At 40.6% G+C, this 21,098-nt stretch overlaps 1 protein-coding gene across 3 annotated transcripts; it reads right to left on the reverse strand.

Moving 5' to 3' along the window:
- Positions 1–4,196: 4,196 nt before the first annotated feature.
- On the reverse strand, positions 4,197–19,113 carry LOC110193720 (small nuclear ribonucleoprotein-associated protein N). Of its 3 annotated transcripts, none has more exons than XM_020965701.2 (7): positions 19,003–19,113; positions 17,629–17,780; positions 15,577–15,688; positions 13,136–13,288; positions 5,325–5,463; positions 4,826–4,951; positions 4,197–4,329 (listed from the first exon to the last, which is right to left on the reverse strand). In XM_020965701.2, exons 1-7 carry the CDS (start codon positions 19,003–19,005, stop codon positions 4,292–4,294), a joined length of 723 nt encoding a protein of 240 aa, XP_020821360.1. In that variant the 5' UTR covers positions 19,006–19,113; the 3' UTR covers positions 4,197–4,291. The 3 variants fall into 3 exon arrangements, with proteins under 3 accessions (XP_020821360.1, XP_020821361.1, XP_078006178.1); XM_020965702.2 differs by lacking the exon at positions 19,003–19,113 and adding an exon at positions 18,548–18,788; XM_078150052.1 differs by lacking the exon at positions 19,003–19,113 and adding an exon at positions 15,821–15,887 and having other exon boundaries at positions 17,629–17,646.
- Between the last annotated feature and the right edge of the window lie 1,985 nt (positions 19,114–21,098).

The raw sequence follows: 21,098 nt of genomic DNA on the forward strand, positions 1-21,098 counted from the left end.
CTGTATTCAATCAATCAGTTCTTTCTCTGGAGGCAGATAGTATGCTTCATCATTAGTTCTTTGGAATTGTCTTAGATCATTGCATTGCTGAGAACAGCTAAGTCAGTTACAAGTCTTCACTGAACAATGTTGCTGTTACTGTGTACTATGTTCTCCTGATTCTGTTCACTTCACTATGCATCAGTTCATGTAAGTCTTTCCAGGTTTTTCTGAAATTATCCTGCTTGTCATTTCTTTCAACACAATAATATTCCATTACAATCATATACTACAGCTTGTTTAGCCATTCCTCAATTGATGGGCATCCCTTTGATTTCCAATTCTTAGCCACCACAAAAACAGTTGCTATAAATATTTTTGTACAAATAGGTCCTTTTCCTTTTTTTGGATGTCTCCTAAAAGACTATTTTACGGAAAACTCACATAAGGCAAGCTCTTACATGGAGGTCAGAAGAAAAGGTACAAGGACACTTTCAAGGTCTCTCTGAAGAACTTTGGTATCGATTGTGAGAACACGGGTACAGGACTACCCAGAATGAAGTGCCTGTATCAAAGAAGTCGCTGTCTTTATGAGCAAAGCAGAATCTCAGTAGCACAAAGCAAACAGGAGATGCATAAATCCAGAGCCATCTCCATCCCAAATGTTCAAATGGACTATTTGTGCCTGACCTGTGGTGGAGCCTTTTGAGCTTATTAATTTGACCAGTCACAGTTTGACACACTGTACCTTGACCCCAATATAGTGATATCATTTTGGTCCTCTTGAAGCACAAAGGATAACCACCTACCACCTTCCATATATGTCATCTCCTCCATTAGAGTATAAGCTCAGGGACAGCAGAGAATGTCTCATCTGTATCCCCAACACTGACTTTTTCATTCATTCATTCTACTTCCATTCACTTGCTAATTCATTTAACAATCATTTGTTAAGCAGTTACCCTTCCCACAGCTTGTTTTAGGTGATAGAGGGATATAAAAAGATAATTAAGATCTTATCCTAATAGAGCTTACAAGCTATTAGTAATAAATACAACTCAAAATAAAAGACTGTTAGCTAAAAGAGAGAGACCTTAGAGATCATCAGATCCAGCTCTCATTTTATACCAATTCTGCTCTAACAGCTAGTACATGGTTCCCCCTTGCCCCACCCAGCCCACTGGTCTGCATGCCAATCCAGCCCCTCAAAGCCATCACCCCAGGAAGCAACCTTTGCAGAGGTCAGTAACTACTGCTAATTACTGATCTAGAAATCCCGAGACTTGGGATCTATTCTCAACTCTGCAACTAACTCTATGTGATCTGGGACCTTCAGTTTCCTCATCTACAATTAGATTTCATTAGATGACCTCAAAGGTCTCTTCCAGAGCCTTACAGGGCTGTGCACATAGTAAGCTTTTAATAAATAGTTATTGAAAATAATTAGTAAATAAATGGAAGCAAAAACTTGGGCTCCTATACACCAGTTCTGGTATTTACTAGGGAGCAACCCTGGTCAAATCACTACTTTCTAAGAAGTCTTCTCCAGGTCTGACTTCATATGTTCTACATTCTAAAAGTTACTTCTAATTCAAACATCCTGACTCTATCATTCAGTTTTCCTCCTTAACAGATGAGAACAGATCACCAATGACAGGTAAAAGAGGAAAGGTTATAGAACATCACCTAGGAAACACTGCACAGGTGAGGCTTGAAGGGTTTCAGGGGTATTGGGTACCTGGGGAGAAGAGGAAAGAGGAGACTGTCAAAGATAAACTTCCCCTACTGTACTCTTGTCAAGAGCCAAAGGAGTGAGAGGAATTATTTGACTCTGCCTTAAAAATAAAGGTGCTTCAACTACTACATGAAGAGCTTTTTTTTTTTTTTCACAAAAGCTAGCCCTGAGCCTTTAGCATCCCATTCAATCTGGTCTCTTCAATGGCCTCCATTCACACTGTTTGAATTCCTCTTTTCTCCTCACTGTCCCTTTGTTCATGTTGTGCCCCCTTGGAACACTGACTTTGACTTCTGATTATGTAAAGCTTTCTCACCCTTCAAGGCCCAGTCCAAGTCCTACTGTCTACACTAAGCCCTCTCTGATCACCCAGGTTCTTCCTCTTCCAGTCTCGAAGATTGTAGTTCAGTATCCCTTTGTCACTATTATAAATAATAAAACCTGTATGTATGTTGTACTTTTCTCCATGAAAAGTCCTTATTGTGGTGGGGACATGATTGCCCGATACCTCCTCTGACAAGGTCCCAACCAAAATGAAAAAGAATCGAGAATGGACCTAGTCAAAGACCCTAAATCTGTTGTCTAAGAGCCAAAAGAGCTAAGTTTGAAGATGATCATCACAACAGTGATTAATTTTTCAGCCACAGAAACTATTAAAAAACCAAAGATACAGAGGAACTGTGATATCAATCTAGAAAGTACCCATGCTAACAAAATCATGGATTAAATTACTGAAGTACATAGTACTTTAAGGTTTACAAAGTGCTTTCCTCATAATCCTATAAAGTAGGAAGTGTATTATTCCCATTTTACAGATGAGGAAATTTAAGCTCAGAGAGGATACACGAGCTTATTCATGGTCACACAGTGTCAGAGCCAGTAATTCAAACTCCAAACCCAGCCCTCTCCATTTCATACTACACCAGCGATCCTTTACAACCAATCAATTGACAAGTACTTATGAAACACGTACTATGTGCTGGGCCCTGGAAATAGAAAAAATGGAAAAATCGCTGCCTGCAAGGAGCTAACGGAGGAGACAAATACATAGAAAAATATATAAGTCAAGCACAAATTAGTCAAACACAGCAGGTTTGAAGAGAGGACATTAGCACTTAATAATAGCATTTATATATCGCTTTAAGGTTTGCAAAACTTACAAATATGATCTTCACAACCCTAGGAGGTAGGTGCTATTATGATCCTCATTTTACAAATGAAGAAACTGAAGCAGACCTAGGGGATAAATGACTTGCCCAGGTTCACACAGTTAGGAAGTGCCTGAGTTCACATTTGAACTCAGGTCTTTGTGTCTCCAAGCCTGGTGATCTATGTACTATGGTACCACCTCACTGCATTTGGGGGGGACCAAGAAAGGCTTTAAGCAGAAGATGGCAGTTGAGCTTTGTCTCAAAAAAGGGACTCTCAAGCAAAAGTAAGGAGTACATTCCAGGAATGCTACCCAGGGATAGGAGACGGGGTGTCATGTGTAAGAGAGAAAAAGCAAATCTGACCCTATGGCAGTTTAAGAGGGAGAGCAAAACTCAGTGATACCAATGAATCAAAGAGGGTGGATCTAGGGTCTTAACAGTCTCATATTTTTTTGCTATTCTCCAGTCTCTAGCTATGGTCTAGGCACCAAACATATGCTCCATAACTATTTGTCCAACTCCCTGAGCACCAGATGAATTCTTCTCTGACAAGTGTCATTCAGGATCTGCTTATCTCCAAAGACAAAAAATTCACTGTGCCCTGGGGCACTCCATTCCACTGCCAGAGATGAGCTGAAATCTGTGATTCCATAACTTCCATCCATTGCTCAAAGTTATACTCTTTGAGCCAAGAAATCTAATCCCAACCTTCAAATACTTAAGGCAGCCATCATGTTCCCTGCTAAATCTCTTATCTAAGTTAAATATCCTTAGTGTTTAACTGATCATCAGATGGCCCAGTGCACTGACTGCTGGTCTTAGAATCTGGAACACATTAGTTCAAATTCAGCCTCAGACAATTATTAGCTGTGTGGCCCTGGGCAAGTCACTTAACCGCTATGTGCCTCAGTTTCCTCACCTGTAAAACATGGATCATTTTACCTACCTCCTCCCTAGCACCTAACTCCTAGGGCTGCTGTGAAGACCAAATGAAATATTTGTAAAGCATTTTGCAAAACCTTAAAGTGCCATATAAATGCTTGCTATTGTTATTATTATTATCCTAAGTCCTTAAACTTGGAGACAGTAATAGGAAAAAGCAGGGAACTGAATTCATGGTTATCATAATGGAAGGAGGCATCCAAAGTCATCTAGGCAAATAAAAAAGGAATAAAGGTAACTCAGATGAAAGAACCATCTCCTCTAGGACAGCCCATGCAACAACCAGGGTAGTCTTAGGGGGGTTAAATTCTTCACTCCCTCCCAACCCTTCCAACAGGCACAGAAAATACCCAACAGTAACACTGGGTTTTTTTTCCCAAGACTTTATTATGAATCGATTTAAAAGCAGCACACTTTATACAAAAAGCCCACAAAACTATATACAGCCTCAAGTCAGAGGCAGCATCACAGCAGCCGAGGAATCCTAAGGTCTTGGTGGGCGCATTCCTGGGGGAGGGGGACCTATAAGGGAAACAAAGGGAGTCCCATGAGATAGACATAACAATTCACATTTCTAAGATGCTTTAAAGTTTACAAAGCACTTTCATCACAACAGCTCTAAGAGGTATGTAACAAAAGTAATATTATTATCCCTTTTACACAGTGGAAGAAACTGAGGCTCAGAAAGGGAAAACTACTTGGTCCAGGGTCAGATACCTAATAAATATCTAATCCTTCCTGGAAAACAAAATCCAAGGGTATGAAAGCAAAGGGGATTCAGAGCTCGGTGGAGCTATTAACCCCACCCACACAAGCAACGGCAAGAAAATGAGTCTGACTAAAATCACTTCTAGGGAAGTCTGGTCAACACATCTATGGTTTCAACTTTTGTTCTGCTGTGCAGGCCCATAAATACCAGAGGCCTACCTCCCAAGGAGAGAGCACAGACTGAAAAGAACAGTAGCAACAAAATCTACACTGACCACATCTGGACTGCAAATGCAACTGTCCCACTCACCTCTCATTCCAGGAGGAGGGGGTCTCATGCCAGGAGGGGGCATCCCCATTGGTGCCCCTCGACCAGGGGGCATCCCCATTGGGGGGCCCATGGGAGGTCTCATTCCAGGAGGAGGGGCCATCATGCCTGCAACAAAGAAGTTCCAAAGAACAATTTAGTGCTATAGGAAAACTGTAAGGAGCAGCACGAAGGGCGAAAAATGAAAGCCAGGTAACAAAAGGAGACAAGAGCTCTGCACAGGGAGCCACGGTCTCCAGCCCCATCATCCACTTGGTGGCTGTTCCTAGCTCAAAGATGACTCACACCCAAAAGCCAGGGTTCCTCTCCTAGGAAAAAAGTGTGACGTAAGCCTCTGGACAATCATCCAGGCTGGACCTCAGAGTAATCCTGCTGAGTAATTCAAACTCTTCATCAGGTTCAGACATAGTTATGTTTCATCACCAATCCAGCTGAGGCCTTAACTACCAACCAGTACAGCTTCTATCCAAGGATGCCTTACCTGGAGGAGGTGTCCCTCGGCTCACAGGTGGGGGAGGAGTTCCTCGACCAGGGGGATACTGTGTTGGAGCTCCTGCAATACTGGCCGTGGCAGCAACCGCAGCAGCCGCTACAGTCCCTCTCGCCTGGGGGGTCATCACCTAAGAAGGTACAGAGAGTGATAACAGTAAAACACAAATAAAAATACAAGCACTTATTAAGCACCTACTATATGGAGGGCACGGGAGGAGATACCAAGTCTAGAAAAGACATGAACCCTGCCTTCATCAGCCTTAGTCTGAGAATAAAATACCAATACAGATGGCTATAATAATATATAATTTAAACATCAGATGGGTATAAAACGAAGTGTTTGGGAAACCCAAGGAAGAAGGATCTACACACTGCACCCCCTCACAAACTGCAATAAACACATATAAAAAGATAACTGGGAATGTGATATGAACAAATGCAGGAGGGCAAAACACCAGGAAAACAAGAAAGGGAACAGTGCTATAGCTGGTATGTTAGGAATGTAAAGTAGACATTCATCATCACCATTTCACATTTCTCTAATGCTTTAAGGCAATATGGGATAAGACTAAAAGGAAGGATGGAGCCAGATGGTGCAGGGTCTTGAACACCAGTCTAAAGACCATGAAACAACATGGCCAAAACCACGCAATAATAAGACAGCCCTAGTAATGTGCAAAATGTGCTGGGGAGACCAGAGGCCAACAAAACCACTAGGATGTTATTCCCACACTCCAAGTCAAGAGAAAACAAGAGCCTGAACTAGAGGGTAGCAGTAAGAATGAAACAGAAGAAAAGGTAGGAGACATGCTCAGATATAGAACAGAAAGAATTTGGCAGCTAGTTGGATGTTGGGGGAAGGTGATGGAGAGAGAATAATCAAAAATGACTCTGAAATTTCAAACCTAGGAGACTGAGAAGGGGGTAGTGCCATTAACAGAAAAGTCAGATAAAACTGAAAAGGTTTTGCAAAAGCTAAATCAACATAGTATGAATTACAACATTTTAGTTGGAGGGAAAAGCCTTTTAAACAAATTTCTCTAGCAAAAGTGTGATACATAAAACATAATGGTGAAGTGATTCAAATGTGTAAGAATAAGTCATTTTTTAATAAATAATGATCAAAGGAGAGGAACAGGCAATTCTTAAAAGATAAGAGAGTAATTAATAACCATATGAAAAATGGCCCCAAATCACTAGCAATGAGAAAAGTGAAATAAAACAATTCTGAGAAGCCTCGTTCTCTTGTCTCTGAGTAGAGAGCAGGCAGTCCAGTGGAGTCAGACCCCTTCAACCATAAGGTGCAGGGTTGGAAAGACCACAACTTGCATCAAGAACAGGACTGACACAGGGGCCTCATTTCTAAACTATATAGAGAATTAAGACAAATTTATAAGAACACAAGCCATTCCCCAACTGATAAATGGTCAAAGGATATGAAGAGACAGTTCTCAGATAAAGAAATTAAAGCCATCTATAGTCATATGAAAAAACGCTCTAAATCATTATTGATTAGAGAAATGCAAATCAAAATAACTCTGAGGTACCACTTCACACCTACCAGATTGGCCAACATGACAAAACAGGAAAATGATAAATGTTGGAGATGATGAGGGAAAATGGGAGCACAAATGCATTGTTGGTGGAGTTGTGAAATGATCCAACCATTCTGGAGAACAATTTGGAACTATGCCCAAAGGGCTATAAAAATATGCATGCCCGTTGGCCCAGCAATAGCTGTTCTAGGGCTGTATCCCAAAGAGATCATACAAATGGGAAAAGGACCCACAGATACAAAAATATTCATAGCAGCTCTTCTTGTGGTGGCAAAGAATTGGAAATTGAGAGGGTGCTCATCAACTGGGGAATGTCTGAACAAGTTGTGGTATATGAATGTAATGGAATACTACTGTTCCATAAGAAATGATAAGCTGGTAGACTTTAGAAAAACCTGGAAAGACTTGTATGGTCTGATGCTGAGTGAAGTGAACAGAACCCAGAGAACGTTGTACATAGTAACAGCCACACTGTGAGACTGACTAATATTGATAGACTTAACCCTTCTCAGCAATACAAGGATCTAAGACATCTCCAGAGGCCTTGTGATGGAAAATGCTATCCACATCCAAAGAAAGAACTATGGAAGTTGAATTGCTATCTTTTTTTTCCCTCTTCTGTTGAGTTTTGTTTCCTCTTTCTGATGGTTCCTCCTATTGGTTTTAATTTTTACTTACAACATCACTAATGTGAAAATATGTTTAATAGGAATGTAAATGTATAGCCTATATTAGATTGTGTGCTGTCTTGGGGATGGTGGTGGGGAGAAAAACTTTAAACTCAAAAGCATATGTGAGGTGTTGATAAATCAAAATAAATTAATAATTTTTTTTTAATTAAAAAAAAGAGAACATGACTGACATACATAATGTGGATGATTTTTGGATGTTTCTTTTTGGATGAAGACAGAGTATTTGATGAGTAGAAGATAAAATGAAAGAAAGTAGTAGAGTTATTGTTAATTACCATGGCTGTGACTTCTCCTTCCAACTACGGTTTCATATACTTTTTGTACTCCAAACAGACAATTCCATATTAAAGCCTTGAAAACAGCCGATACAATGTAAAGAATCTACAGCACAATATTCAATGTGAAATTTTCCAAATCCTTTATGAAGAAGCCATGGCCTCTTGCAGGAATGAAATAATGCACTAGCTGCCCAGCACCGAACCAGAAGAACTATAGAGATATAGAGACAGATCAGATAATGAAATAGATTGAGGAGTGGCTGAAAGACAACGACTGAACCCTGAGGGAAAAACATGAACTTTCAAGACTTTCCACATGATAGCTACTGATTTTCTTGATGATTTTTCACTCCTCATGCGATAGAAATTAAGACAACATATACCAAAATTTACTACCAATGATTGTATAGTAGAAGCAGGAGATGGACAATCTATAAGGTTGAGCTATGGATTATTTTTTCCTCAATAAGAAAACTGAAAATCTCCAAATACAATGAATAAACTATTAAGGACTTTTGAAGTGTACGAAATACTCAGCATTCTCATTTAATTTGGCTAAATGTAAGAATGAGTAAAACTGGGAAAATGGTTAGAAATCTTTAAAACTTGACTTGCAAAAGAAAATGAAGACTAGGAAGAACAACCAACTTTTAAATAAAAGAGAGACTAAGGATAAAGCTATAAACATCAAATTAAGTTTTCTGTTGGTGATGAATTTCTGGTTTGCTTTTTAATACTGGAAGCTGGTTCCAGATTAGAATAGTCACAAAGTAAATGGTGAGATCTCTGAGAAAATAGTGTTTTTTCCAGTACAAAGATTTACTGAGCTCTTTTGCCTGTAAAATTAATGAGGATCCTCATATTGATATCTGTCTCCACAGAACAGTAAGCTAACCATGTTTTCCAAATATAGAAGGGAAATAGTAAAGTCGACTGCACCCATGGAAACTGTAAATATTAATTTATTGATTAGTTTCAATCATCCTAAGTTTCACGAAAATTCATGTGATGTTTTGCTACTTTATAGGTGGTAGTAATTAGATAAAATGTTAAAATACAGTGATTGTGCATTAAAAAAACAACAACTCTGAGGTTCCATCTCACATCCATCTGACTGGCAAAGGCAAAAAAAGACAATGACAATTGTTGGAGAGGATGTGGAAGGACTGGCACATTCAGTAACCTTTGAAATGATCCAATCATTCTGGAAAGCAGTTTCAAACTATAGCCCTAAAAGTCACTAAACTGTGCACAGCCTTGACCAAGAGAAATTGCTAGTAGGCACATATCCCAAAGAGATCAAAGAAAGAAGGAAAGGTAATAGCATCCTAGTGGTTTTGCTGGCCCCTGGTCTCCTCAGCTCATTTTGCACATTACAAGGGCTGCATGGTTCTGGCGATGTTGTTTCATGGTCTGTGGACTGGTGTTCAAGATCCTGCACCATCTGGCTCTATTCTTCCTTTCCATATGCACAAAAACATTTATAGCAGAACTTTTTGTTGTAACAAAGTGGGTCTTCATCAATTGGAGAACGGCTAAACAAACTGTGTTGTACGAATTTGAATGGGATGAATACGAATGGGATTATTATTATTATATGTATGAATTGGATTATTGGGCCAGAAAAGTGATGAAAGGAAAAGAATGAGAAAAATCTGGGAGGACTTGTATGAACTAACATTGAGTGAAGTAAACAGAACCAGGACGATGTTTACAGCAATTAAAACAATGTAAAGGAAGTCAACGTGAAAGACTTAAGCACTATAATTACTGAAATGACCAACCACAACTCCAGAAGACTGATAAAGAACCTTGCTCCCACCACTACTGGTAGACAAGAAGTTCAGCATCAGATATAACCAATATGCAGATTTGTTTTGCGTGACTTGTTTCACTTTGCTGTTCCTTATATAAGGAAATGTTGATGTTTGCCAAGTTCATTTATTTTAAAAAACTAAATTTTAAAAACTGAGGAAAGCTTTCGTGAAGGGAATTCATCTTATATTTCTTTTACATGCCCTCCAGAACCTAATACACAGTTTCACTTCCAATGGGAAGACTTGGAGTCAGAACGAACGTACGCTCCACCTCACACCCTCACTATCTTGGTGCCGGCCTCTGAACCCTCTGCAGCAGAGACCACGCCCCGGTCCCTCAACTTTGCAGGTCCAGAGCTGTGCCACCGTGACTGGTGAGTACCTCATCTGGTGCACCCAGTCAGGTTTCACTTTTCACCTGACCTCTTTCCTGCCTAATGCCTCAAGCACAGTCCCCTACACTGCCCCTAAGCTCTCCCACCCTTTGCCATGGCTACTCCCCTCTCAATCACCATCCCAGGGACCTCTCCCACTCCCCTGTAGGTACAGTTTCTCCTCATTGAAATGAAAGCTCTTTGATGGCACAGACTGTCTCTTTTCTATCTGTATTCACAGTGTTTAGCCTAATACTTAACATGTAGTAAACACTTAATAAATACTTTTTCAAAATTAATTTATCCTCTTTACTCAATGCTTATTGCTCTGTGACATTGAGTAAATCATTTAACCTTTCATCTGTAAAATGGCAATAATTAGATTTGCTTTGTCTATTACGTCACAGGGTAGTTGTAAAAAAGCTAAAGTTTATAGAGATATGAACTATTATTAGAATTAATGAAGAATTAATAGAATACTACTACCTGGAACTCCATAAATAATTGACCGGTTCTCTGCTAGGAACACCACTCAGCAACTGGGGGATTCTGAACTTTGAAGCACAGGGATTCAAGTCAATTCAACATTTATCAAATGCTTACTACCTCTGACTTCTCACTCTCCTTGACCCTTCAAATCAATCACCTGCCAAAGTAAATTGCCTCAGGAGTCAAGTCTGACACTGTTACTACCCTACTCAAAACTCCAGTGGCTCCCTACTGGCCTTCAGGATCAAAGATAAATGAACTGTTTCTCATTTAAGCACTTCATAATCAGGCCCCAAACTCCCTTGATTTAAATAAACACTTCTCTCATTATATGTACGTTACTTCCCCCTTCACGCATGCGACAACCTAGCCAAATTTGCCTTCTTAAAGTTCTTGACATAGGACACTCCATTCTTCTTTCTTTTCCCATGCCTGAAATTCACTCCCACCTTACCTCTGCCTCTTAGAATCCTTTATTTCCTTCAAGACTCAGCTTACGTACCCATCAGCTCCTCGTGCCTTCCCTCCCCAAATTACTTTTTATTTATTTTATATGTATTTATATATACTAACTTATGTATCTATTGTCGCACCTGATAGAATGTAAGCTTATGGGCAGGGGCTGTTTCATTTTTGTCTTTGTATTCCTGGACCCGAGCATAATGCCTGGCATGTTATGAATACTTAATAAATGCTTGCTGATAGAACTGAGACATACAGACATTTTACCTTCACAACTACCCTGGGAGGTAGATGCCATTATAACCTCCACTTTACAGATGAGGAAACTGAGAAGGATAGCTTAAGTGACTTGCCCAGAGTTACACAGCTATGGTCAAAGGCAGGATTTCAGCTCATATCTGCAAGTCCAGAATTCAATCCATTGCAACACTTAGCTATAAAACCTCAATACGTAAGTGGTCAAAAGATTTGGACAAAAAATAGGGACCAAAAAAAGCCTCAAAAAACTGGAAAATATTAACAACCATAGGAAAGAATGCTCCACAACTAATAATAACAATAGAAATCCAAATCAAAACAATTCTGAAGTTCCATCTCACAACTAACAAATTAGCAAAGATAACAAAAGATGGAAATTAGATTTGTGGAAACGTAGGCAAGCACACTAAAGCAGCATTGGTGGATTTGTGAATTTGCACAACCATTTTGGAAAGCGATTTGGAATTATGTAGAAGAAAGTGACTAAAATGTCTTCAACCACTAGGCATATACCACAAGAATGTAAATGATAAAATAGGCACCATATGCACTAAAATACATATAGCAGTGTATGGTTCCCAGCACATAATAAGTACTTAATAAATACTTGTCAACTTGACTACCAAATAAATGCTCAAATGATTGAGGAACTGCTAAACAAGATGTACAATATGAATAGAATATGATTGTGCTGCAAGGAATGATGACTATAATTAAGCAAGGGAAGACTTATATGAACTAATACAAAGTGAAGTAGGCAGAGCCAGGAAAATAATATACACATTAACCACAACATAAAGCAAAAGAACAACAAAACCTCTGCAACTGGTGAAATTATAGTGACCAAGTTCGGTCTTAAAAAGAGCTGTGTGGGGGCAACTAGGTGGTGCAATGGATAGAGCACCAGTCCTGGAGTCAGGAGGACCTGAGTTCAAATCCGGCCTCAGACCCTTAGTAGCTAGCTGTGTGAGCCTGAGCAAGTCGCTTAACCTCTACTGCAAAAAAAAAAAAAAGCTGTGAGAAAGCACCTCCTTTACTTCTTGGCAAAGATAGGGGACTGTAGGCTTGGAACATGACAGGGAATGTAAGACCTTTTTAATGTTCTGGCTAGTTTTACTCAACATTTTTTCCCCTCTTTTTTATTCTTTGTTATAAGGGATGGCTCTCTGGGAGGAAGAGAGCAAAGGATATATTCAGAAATGTTAAGTGATATAAGAATAAAAGATATCAACAAAAATGTTTAAAATAAGAAAATAAATACCCCGGGGGCAGCTAGGTGGCGCAGTGGATAGAACATCAGCCCTGGATTCAGGAGGACCTGAGTTCAAATCCAGCCTCAGACACATTAACGCTTACTAGCTGTGTGACCTTGGGCAAGTCACTTAACCCCAAATGCCAAAAAAAAGAAAAAAAAGGAAGTTCACCCACAACCCACCCCATATAAAATGAAATACAACATAGATCCTACCCTCACAAAGCTTATAATCCAATGGAGGATTATTCACACTCCTCATTCATTATGTATTTATTATGTACAATAAATCCTACGGGAGAAATTGGGATAAGTGAGAAGAGGAGAGGGGAGATATCACCAGGGCTTTGCTCTACTCAGTAACTGGATTGTTACCTACAGCATTCCAAGAAAAAGGTTCAAATGCTGTCCCAAATACCTGGTTGTACTCTCCAGGAATATACTCTGGGATTTAAGGCCTTAACACACCTGCTATTTATGGAACCTATCCTTTAGATGCTTCCCAATATCTATGCCCTGACTTTATTTCCCTTGACAAAATGAGCCCGTTATACATTGTAGGCATTTAATAAAAGCTTATTCATCAACTGATGGAAGATGTCATGATCACCCAGCTCCTCACCTGTTGGGAAGGCCCCCCAACTCCCCGGACAGGTCCTGCTAAGCCTGCAGGAGCCTGGGGCATGGGAACACCAGCTGGCACACCTCTGCCTGCAGCCCTGCCAATCCCAGGGCCTCCTGCAGCTCCAGCTAACGGCACACGGGCAATGCCTGTCTAAAAAGAGAAAAACATAAGAAGTCATTTATGGAGTAGCAAACACTAAGTATGACCATATTTTGCAGGCAGGCTAGCAACTGAAGTTCAATACTGAGTGCAGGAACACAAAATGTCAGTAGGCCCTCATAAACCACAAACACCACTTCCCATGCTCGTAGCCTGTGGTCAATACCCAAATATGCAACAACAAAAAGTTTATAAACCATAGCTCACACACTTTTATGAATATTCATGAAACCATATTATCAAGATGGAACATAAGCCTTGGCTTATGCAGCATTTTATCAACCAAAATCCTCCATTAGCCAGCATTTTTCCATGAGTTCCTTAAATGCTCTCAGGATAATTATAAAACAAGAAAAACATGGAGGGGAGAGTTACATTAAGCTGAAACATGCCTCTTCTGCCACTGCTCCTCTTGGCCCTGTCTTTTAGACCTAAACAGAATAAATCTAATGGCTGTTGCCCAAGATAGTCCCATTCCAACGTGTGAAGACATCAGTTTTGTGTTTCCCATTTCTACCCCCTCCCAAGCCTTCTCTTCTCGGCATTAAACATCTTCAGTTCCTTCATAAACAACTGCATTTCCTGAACTCTGACCTATGAAATCCTAATGTTCCAAACAATACAAAGAAGGATTCAAGGACAAAATTTCAACAATAGTGACAATCTTCCCCTATGAAATATCAAATGTATCAAACATACATACTACATGCAGTAATTTTCCAGCATGAAAAATATATTTTTTTCTCCTATTTCACTACAAAATTTCATTAAGACACCTTTATTCCTTTGGAAATATAGGTTGGCATTAATGGATTCCACCAAGATACATAGACAGACAAACAGATAGATAGATAGACAGACAGACAGACATTTCAAGTCCCAAAGCATTTTATGACCAAATGAGTTTGGGGAATGTTGCCACGGGAACAGTACTATAAATAGGACCTTGATCAGAATGGTGTCAGAGAACTAATACAGCTCAGGTATGTTCTGTTCACACCAACAGTCCAATTCACATCTTGGATGACAGGTACAGTGGAGCCAGGAAATATTACTGTGGAGTCTGGTCATAAAGCTTTAATGATATTGTGAAATGAAAATCACTTTGGCTATGGTCATATCACGTGGGGTGTCCGAGGGAGGCAGTGTTAGGCCTGTGTAATTATAGTGCTCTGTACACTTTCCTGTGCTCTTAATACTTGGATATAGTCATTGATGACCTGTGGATATTAACGGTCTACAAGCTTTCAAAAGAGAAATCCTAAAGCTGTAACCCCCATTTTTCTGATATGTGGCTCAGAGATTTATAGACTTTTACCAATGGAAGGGCCCTCATGGGAAAACAGGCTCTCAGCACTGGGAGAATTCTCAGAAGCCACCTAGTTCAACCCATAAATGAACAAATACCTTCTCTATGACAACAACAGCAACAATAATAACAGCTAACATTCATACTGAGCTAAATTTAAGGTCTGCAAAGTGATTTACCTGTTAACTCATTTGATTCCTCACAACAATCCTATAAAGTGAATGCTATCATTATCCTCATTTTACAGATGAGGAAACTGAGGCTGACCAAGGCTAAGTGACTTGCCTTGCATAAACAGCCTCATAGGTGGGTGTAAGAACAAATGAGGGTACAAGATTCTAATTTAGAAATGAAAAGGACTTTCACAGATCATCTAATCCAATCTCAATAGAACATAGCACATCAGAAACAGCCAAGAAGGACCTCAGAACATAGAGCATCAAGGCTGGGGATCATTCCTAGAATCACAGAAATCAGAGCTGGAAGACCTTACAGATCACCTAGCTTAACACCTTGACTTTAGAAATTGAATGTCATCTAGTCAAAACATAAATATTCCCTGTTACCTTGCTCCTTTCACATAGGAGTGGAGGGCACCTATGAGGGGAATGGAGAAGAAAGTTGTTCAAACCAGCATTTAAATGACACTCACAAGGGTGAGGATGGTCCTGTTACTCAAATTTCTTCCAGACTTTAATATTTATTATCTCAATGAACAATAAAATCTCTAGATTGATTCTAATCCACTTAGTAATTCTAACTTTGTCAGAATATTTAATTAAGGCTAGCCAAACTTAAGTGCTAGGCACCTATTAATCACTATAGCTACTTTCTGGCTTCTAAACACCCAGCTGACTCAGAAAGAGGCACAAACACAACATCCTCTTAGTTTTATAGCCTCTTAAGATGGGTACCTCCAGACCCCGATGAGGGTTCCCCTCCCTATCCTTTCCCAACCCTTCTGCCTTACATCTTTAGGTGGTGGGCCTTCCACAGTCATAGAGACCAAGTTCTCCCCACGAAGCAGCACCAGTCCCAGAACCCTCTTTTCCTCACGTTCAGGTTGTTTTGCATTCTTTGGCCTGAAGGACAGAAATACGTATGTTAGTGAAACAGGCTGTTGAATATGGCCTGCACAACACAGGCAATTCTATGCACCTAGGCTTCCTAGGATCCCTCAAAACCTTCACCTTGTCACTAGGCCCATAACTTACTCAAGGAGTCCTGGGTTCCTTAACGTTGGAAGACTTAGAATCATAGAATGTTAAAGCTGGACAGGTCCTTAAAACATAGAACATAGCATGTCAGAACTGAAAGGAACCTTAGAACACAGAATGTTAAAACTGGAAGGGCCCTTAGAACACAAGATTTAAGTGCTGGAAGGGACTTCAGAAACCATATTATCCCCTCATTTTACAGAAGAGGAAAATTAGGCCCTGAGAGGAAAGAACCTAGTCTAAGGTCACACAGCCAGTCACCAGTAGATAGAATTTAAAATCCAGCCTTATGTAGAGTTAGAGCAGAACTTCACATAACAGGAATCTTAATAAATACTCAAACTGCACTCTATACCTCTTTTAGCGTGAATCACATTCTAAATATTACATTATAGATGTTTGTATAATTGATATTCCATCTACTAGACTATAAGCTCCTTGGGAACAGGATCCGAGTCTTATTCCTCATTATACTTGTTGGAGTTTGAAGCACGTGTCTTACACAAAGAACACAGTTAATTAAATGTGAATATCAGCTCCCCCTTTAAAATCCTTAACCACAGTACAAGATGCCTTCACCTGAAGATGACCTCACAGAATCACAGCCCTCTGACAGAGGCTAGGAGAACAATATAATATATATTATTACATGAGACTATTTTGGCTTCATAGTACTGAAGCTTCATAAATGTTTGCTAAGTTGAAGTGAATTTACTTCAAAGCATACCACTCACTAAATAAGCACAACTCATCATGTATTGGGTAATTTTGCTAAACTGACATTTTTTCCTTGTTTCTTTTTATACTTTGTAACAAATGCAGCCTACTGGAGGAAGGGATGGGGGAATAACTATATTTGGAAATGAACTTGATGAAAAAACTAAAAGATAAAAATTAAAATAAAGACATGAATATATTTCATTAAATGTCACTGTTTATTGGGAATAAAGTTCTGGAACTTAAGGAACTGGGAGTTTAACAAACAATGAATAGGAGGGACCCTTTTCCAGATAACTTAAGTATTCTCTCCAAAAGACACAATGGGAATCACAGAACCAAAGGCCTCAGCTAGAACACCAAAAAAAGAACACGGATGGAATGTTAGAGTTACTAGACCAAATTCCATGAGGGAAAGGACTGTGAATTTTGTTAGAAAGGACTTTAAAGACCATCTAGTCCAGGTCTACACAACCTTCAGCCTGAGGGTGCTCGCAGCACCAAAGGATTTCCATCTCCCATCGAAAAATGTAGCAGAAAACATCCTTTGGTGTGCTTGCTGCAAGTGATCTGAGGGTTGTAAGTGGCCTGGCGGCAGGTTGCAAAGGCCTGATCTAGTCTAACTCCCTTATTTTACAGATGGGGAAACTCAGCCTAGACATAAACGTCCACCAAAAGTCCATTTCTATAGAACCGGGCGCTCAGGGCTATATGCCTACAGAAATCTAGGACCTCATGACTCCCTTGCACAGTACTTGGTATATTAAGAACTTAATAAATGTTTTATTTAGCTATCATCTATCCCAAGACCAAGGCTCCTCCCACTGTACTGTGCTTCCTTTTATCATTTCCAGGTGATGGTGCTGGTAAACATCTAAGTGTACATGATGTCTGGGCATAAATGTCTCCTCAAAATCCACTAAAGTTGGGGGTGGGGATAAGTGGGAGGGGAATGGTGTTCAGAACTAAAACAAAGAAGAATCTGTTAGAGTTCTGTAAGTGTAAGTACAAGAAGCTTAGCTTACCTGCCCTCCACACTCCCTTCCCCTCCTCACACCCCAAGCTTCCCAACCCAGCCCCCTCCTCACTTGATCTTCCTGAACTCATCACAGTCACACAGGATCAGGTTCATGTGCTTGTCAAAGGCCTTGAAGGTGCCGATGAAGATGCGGCCATCCTGCAGGATGCATCTCATCCTGTAGTCGATGTGCTGCAGCATCTTGCTGCTCTTGCCCACCGTCTGTGGGAATTGAGAGCAAAAAATATTGACTCTGGGCCCTGGACTGACTACTTCCCACCAGGTACTTTTTCTTCCCATGTTCCCTTTCCAGCCATTCTCTACTCCCTCTACAAAGCCAAGATCCAGCAGGGCTTCCCCACCACCGTGAGATCGTGAACCTTTTATCCCTTTCCAAATGTCCCAGCCTTGACCTGCCCCCATTACACGATTTTGATATTCCATACAAACACACTCTAGGCTCTTAAACCCTAGGAATAGAGTTATGACCTCTGACCCAATTCTGTGATCCTGTCATCCTCCACACCCCACCCAAAACTCAGATACCCTTACCACATCTCTTGTTTATACCCCCTTCTTTCCTCTGACTCTGCACCCTTGACTCAGACCCTCATATCACTGTGACTGCTCTGCCTGCCTCAGGTTCTCTCCCAACTCCGTCCTCCACTGGCTATAAAGCGATCTTCCTAAAGTGCAGGTTTGGCCACATCACTGCATGCACACCTGCCCTCCTCCCCATGGTTCCTTATTACCTCCGGAATCAAATACAAAGCCCTCAGACTTTAAAAATTCTTCCCCTTACCCCTCTCCACATACTCTTTGATTCAAGGGACATTGGCCTTCTTGTCGTCTCTCAACAAGACACCTCATTTCCCTATTTTGGGAATTTTCACTGGCCCTTCCTTCATGACTGCAATTCATTCCCCCCTCATATCGCTCTCTATTTTTAAAAATTTCCTGGCTTTCTTCAAGTCCCAGCTGAATCCTACCTTCTGCAAGAAGTCTTTCCCGATCCCCCTTAGTACTAGTCCCTTCCCTCCGTTGATCACTTCCAATTTATCCTGTAAATAGCTTGCAAGCACATGATTGTTTGCTTATCGTTTTCCCCATTATACTGGGAGCTCCTTGAGAGCAGGGTCTGTCTTCTGCCTTTCTTTGTATCTCCAGCATTTAGCGCCGAATCTAGCACAGAATAAGTGCTTAATTTCTGTTGATCTGACTTCACTTCCTCCACCTCAAAGACAGAGAACCAGACAACCCTCCCCCCAACTCACACCCCGTGCAAGCCCCTGACCTCTGACCTCTTTGGTCGCTCGGCCCCGCCCTCTGCAGTGTTCTCACTATCCCCGCCATCCCCGGTCCCTGGCCCGGCCCTGTCCCCAACACGTCCTGGCCTGTTCCCCAACCCAGGCCTCGCTTTCCCCTGGGGCCCAACCTTACTCACCATGGTGCCGGCTACGAAGTGCCCCGACTTGGAGAAAAGACCCCGCTCCCGCGGCCGCAAACACGAGGAGCGCTACAGGAAAGTGCCCGCCCCCCAGCTTCCGGCTCTAACGGAAATTCGAAGAGGACATATAGTCCTTGGAACGTTGGGGGAGGACACGTGACTGAATGTGTCCCTTCTGCCGCCATATTGGGTGAGGGCAGGCGCCCTTTTCCCAGGGCAGAAAGGTTTCTTGGGAATTTTCCAGAGCTAGTGATTTTCCCAAGCGGTGCTGCTTTGGTCCGAGCTCTCCAGCAGTGGCCAGTCTACAAAGGACGTGAAGGACCGCGTCACAAGCGTTAGATTGAGGGCGGGAGCTCTCTTGCTTTGTTTGTTTGTATGTTTTTTGTATCCCCAGCTCTTAGGACAGTGTAAGGACACATAGTAAGCGCTAAATAAATGTTTATTGATTGATACTAATTTTGTAACTATTGAAAGTCTATATTGTTGCCCAAAATCTATATACAGTATAAACTGGAGATAACCTCAGAGGAACAGCACTAAAATTAAGGGGGGAATCAGGAAAGATGTCCATAATTATTACTATTATCTTTCAAAGAGCTGCCAAAATAATCTTACGGCACAGTCTTGATTGGGTGTCTTCCCTGACACCCAAGTCTGCAATATATTCTCTTATCACTTTTAACATAAAATAGAAACTCCTTAGCTTGTCATTTAAAGTTCCTCTTAATCTGGGTCCCAACCTTTAACAAATATATAGTCTACTTTTTTTAAAAAATACTATTTTTAAAAATATTTATTGTAACTTTTTTAAAATTTTGAGTTCTTAATACACTCCTTTCTGCCCCTCTACCACCCACTGGGAAGGCAAGAAACCGTGATATCAATTAGATATGTGAAATAAGTTCCGTATTAAGCTACTTTACAAAAAAAAAAAGCAAAAAAAAATTTAAAAGTTAAAAAATTATGCTTCAATCTGTATTCAAACTTCATCATCTCTAACTGGAGGTCAATGGCATTTTTTATCATAAGTCCTTCAGAATTGTTTCGGATCTTTGAGTTAATTGGAATAGCTAAGTCATTCACAGTCAAACATCATACAATACTGCTGTTACTGTGTATAATGTTCTCCTGATTCTGCTAATTTCGCTTTGTATCAGTTTGTGTAAATCTTCCCAGGTATTTCTGAAAACATCCTGCTCTTCATTTCTTCTGGCACAATAGTATTCCATCACAATCATATACCACAACTTATTCAGCCATTCCCCAATTGATAGGCATCCTCTCAGTTTCCAACTCTTTACCACCACTAAAAGAGCTGCCATAAATAGTTTTGTATGTATGCGTGTGTGTGTGTGTGTGTGTGTGTATATATGTATATATATGTATGTATGTATGTATATGTATATTTGTGTATGTATGTATATATAAATTATGTGTGTGTATTATATATGTGCATGTGTATATATGTATGTATATAAATTAATTATATATGTGTATATATGTATATCTGTATATGTATGTGTATATATACACATATGTAAGTATATATACACAGATATATAAATGTCCTTTTGTTGTACCAAGAAATCAGCGAGCGAGACCCAGATGTAATTTAAAATGTGGATTTATTAGCACACGGCTGCAAGGCGCACCCAAATCAAGCAGCCCCAATCAGGGGTCCAGCCAGGGTTTATATGGAAAAGAGCATGGGAAAGAAATGCCAGGAACACTGATGAGGTAATCCAAAAGTGCAGGTGTCTTTGGGGGGGGCTATGGATGGGAAAGTACAGGGAGTATACTGAACAGGGAGGGAGATGACAGAGGTATGGATCTTTGGAGTCTGGCAGGAGGAAGAGTCCTTGGGCTGGCCAAGGATACCCTTTTCCCTCTGTCTTGATGAGAGAATGCTCTGCAACAAGGGAAAGCTTTCTTACTAAGGAATTGGGAGGCTTCCAGAGACGTGATCTGAGGGCTGGGGTCTGAGCAGCCCAGCTCTGAGTAGCTGTACCAGCAAGAGAGATAAGGGTCATGCTGAGGCCTATGCATGAATAACTGCTGGGCACAGTGTCCTGTGGTTGTCAGAGACAGTGTTT

This window comes from Phascolarctos cinereus, unplaced genomic scaffold (genome assembly GCF_003287225.1).
Source record: "Phascolarctos cinereus isolate Bilbo 61053 unplaced genomic scaffold, phaCin_HiC Scaffold_2;HRSCAF=192, whole genome shotgun sequence".
NCBI lineage: Eukaryota > Metazoa > Chordata > Mammalia > Diprotodontia > Phascolarctidae > Phascolarctos > Phascolarctos cinereus.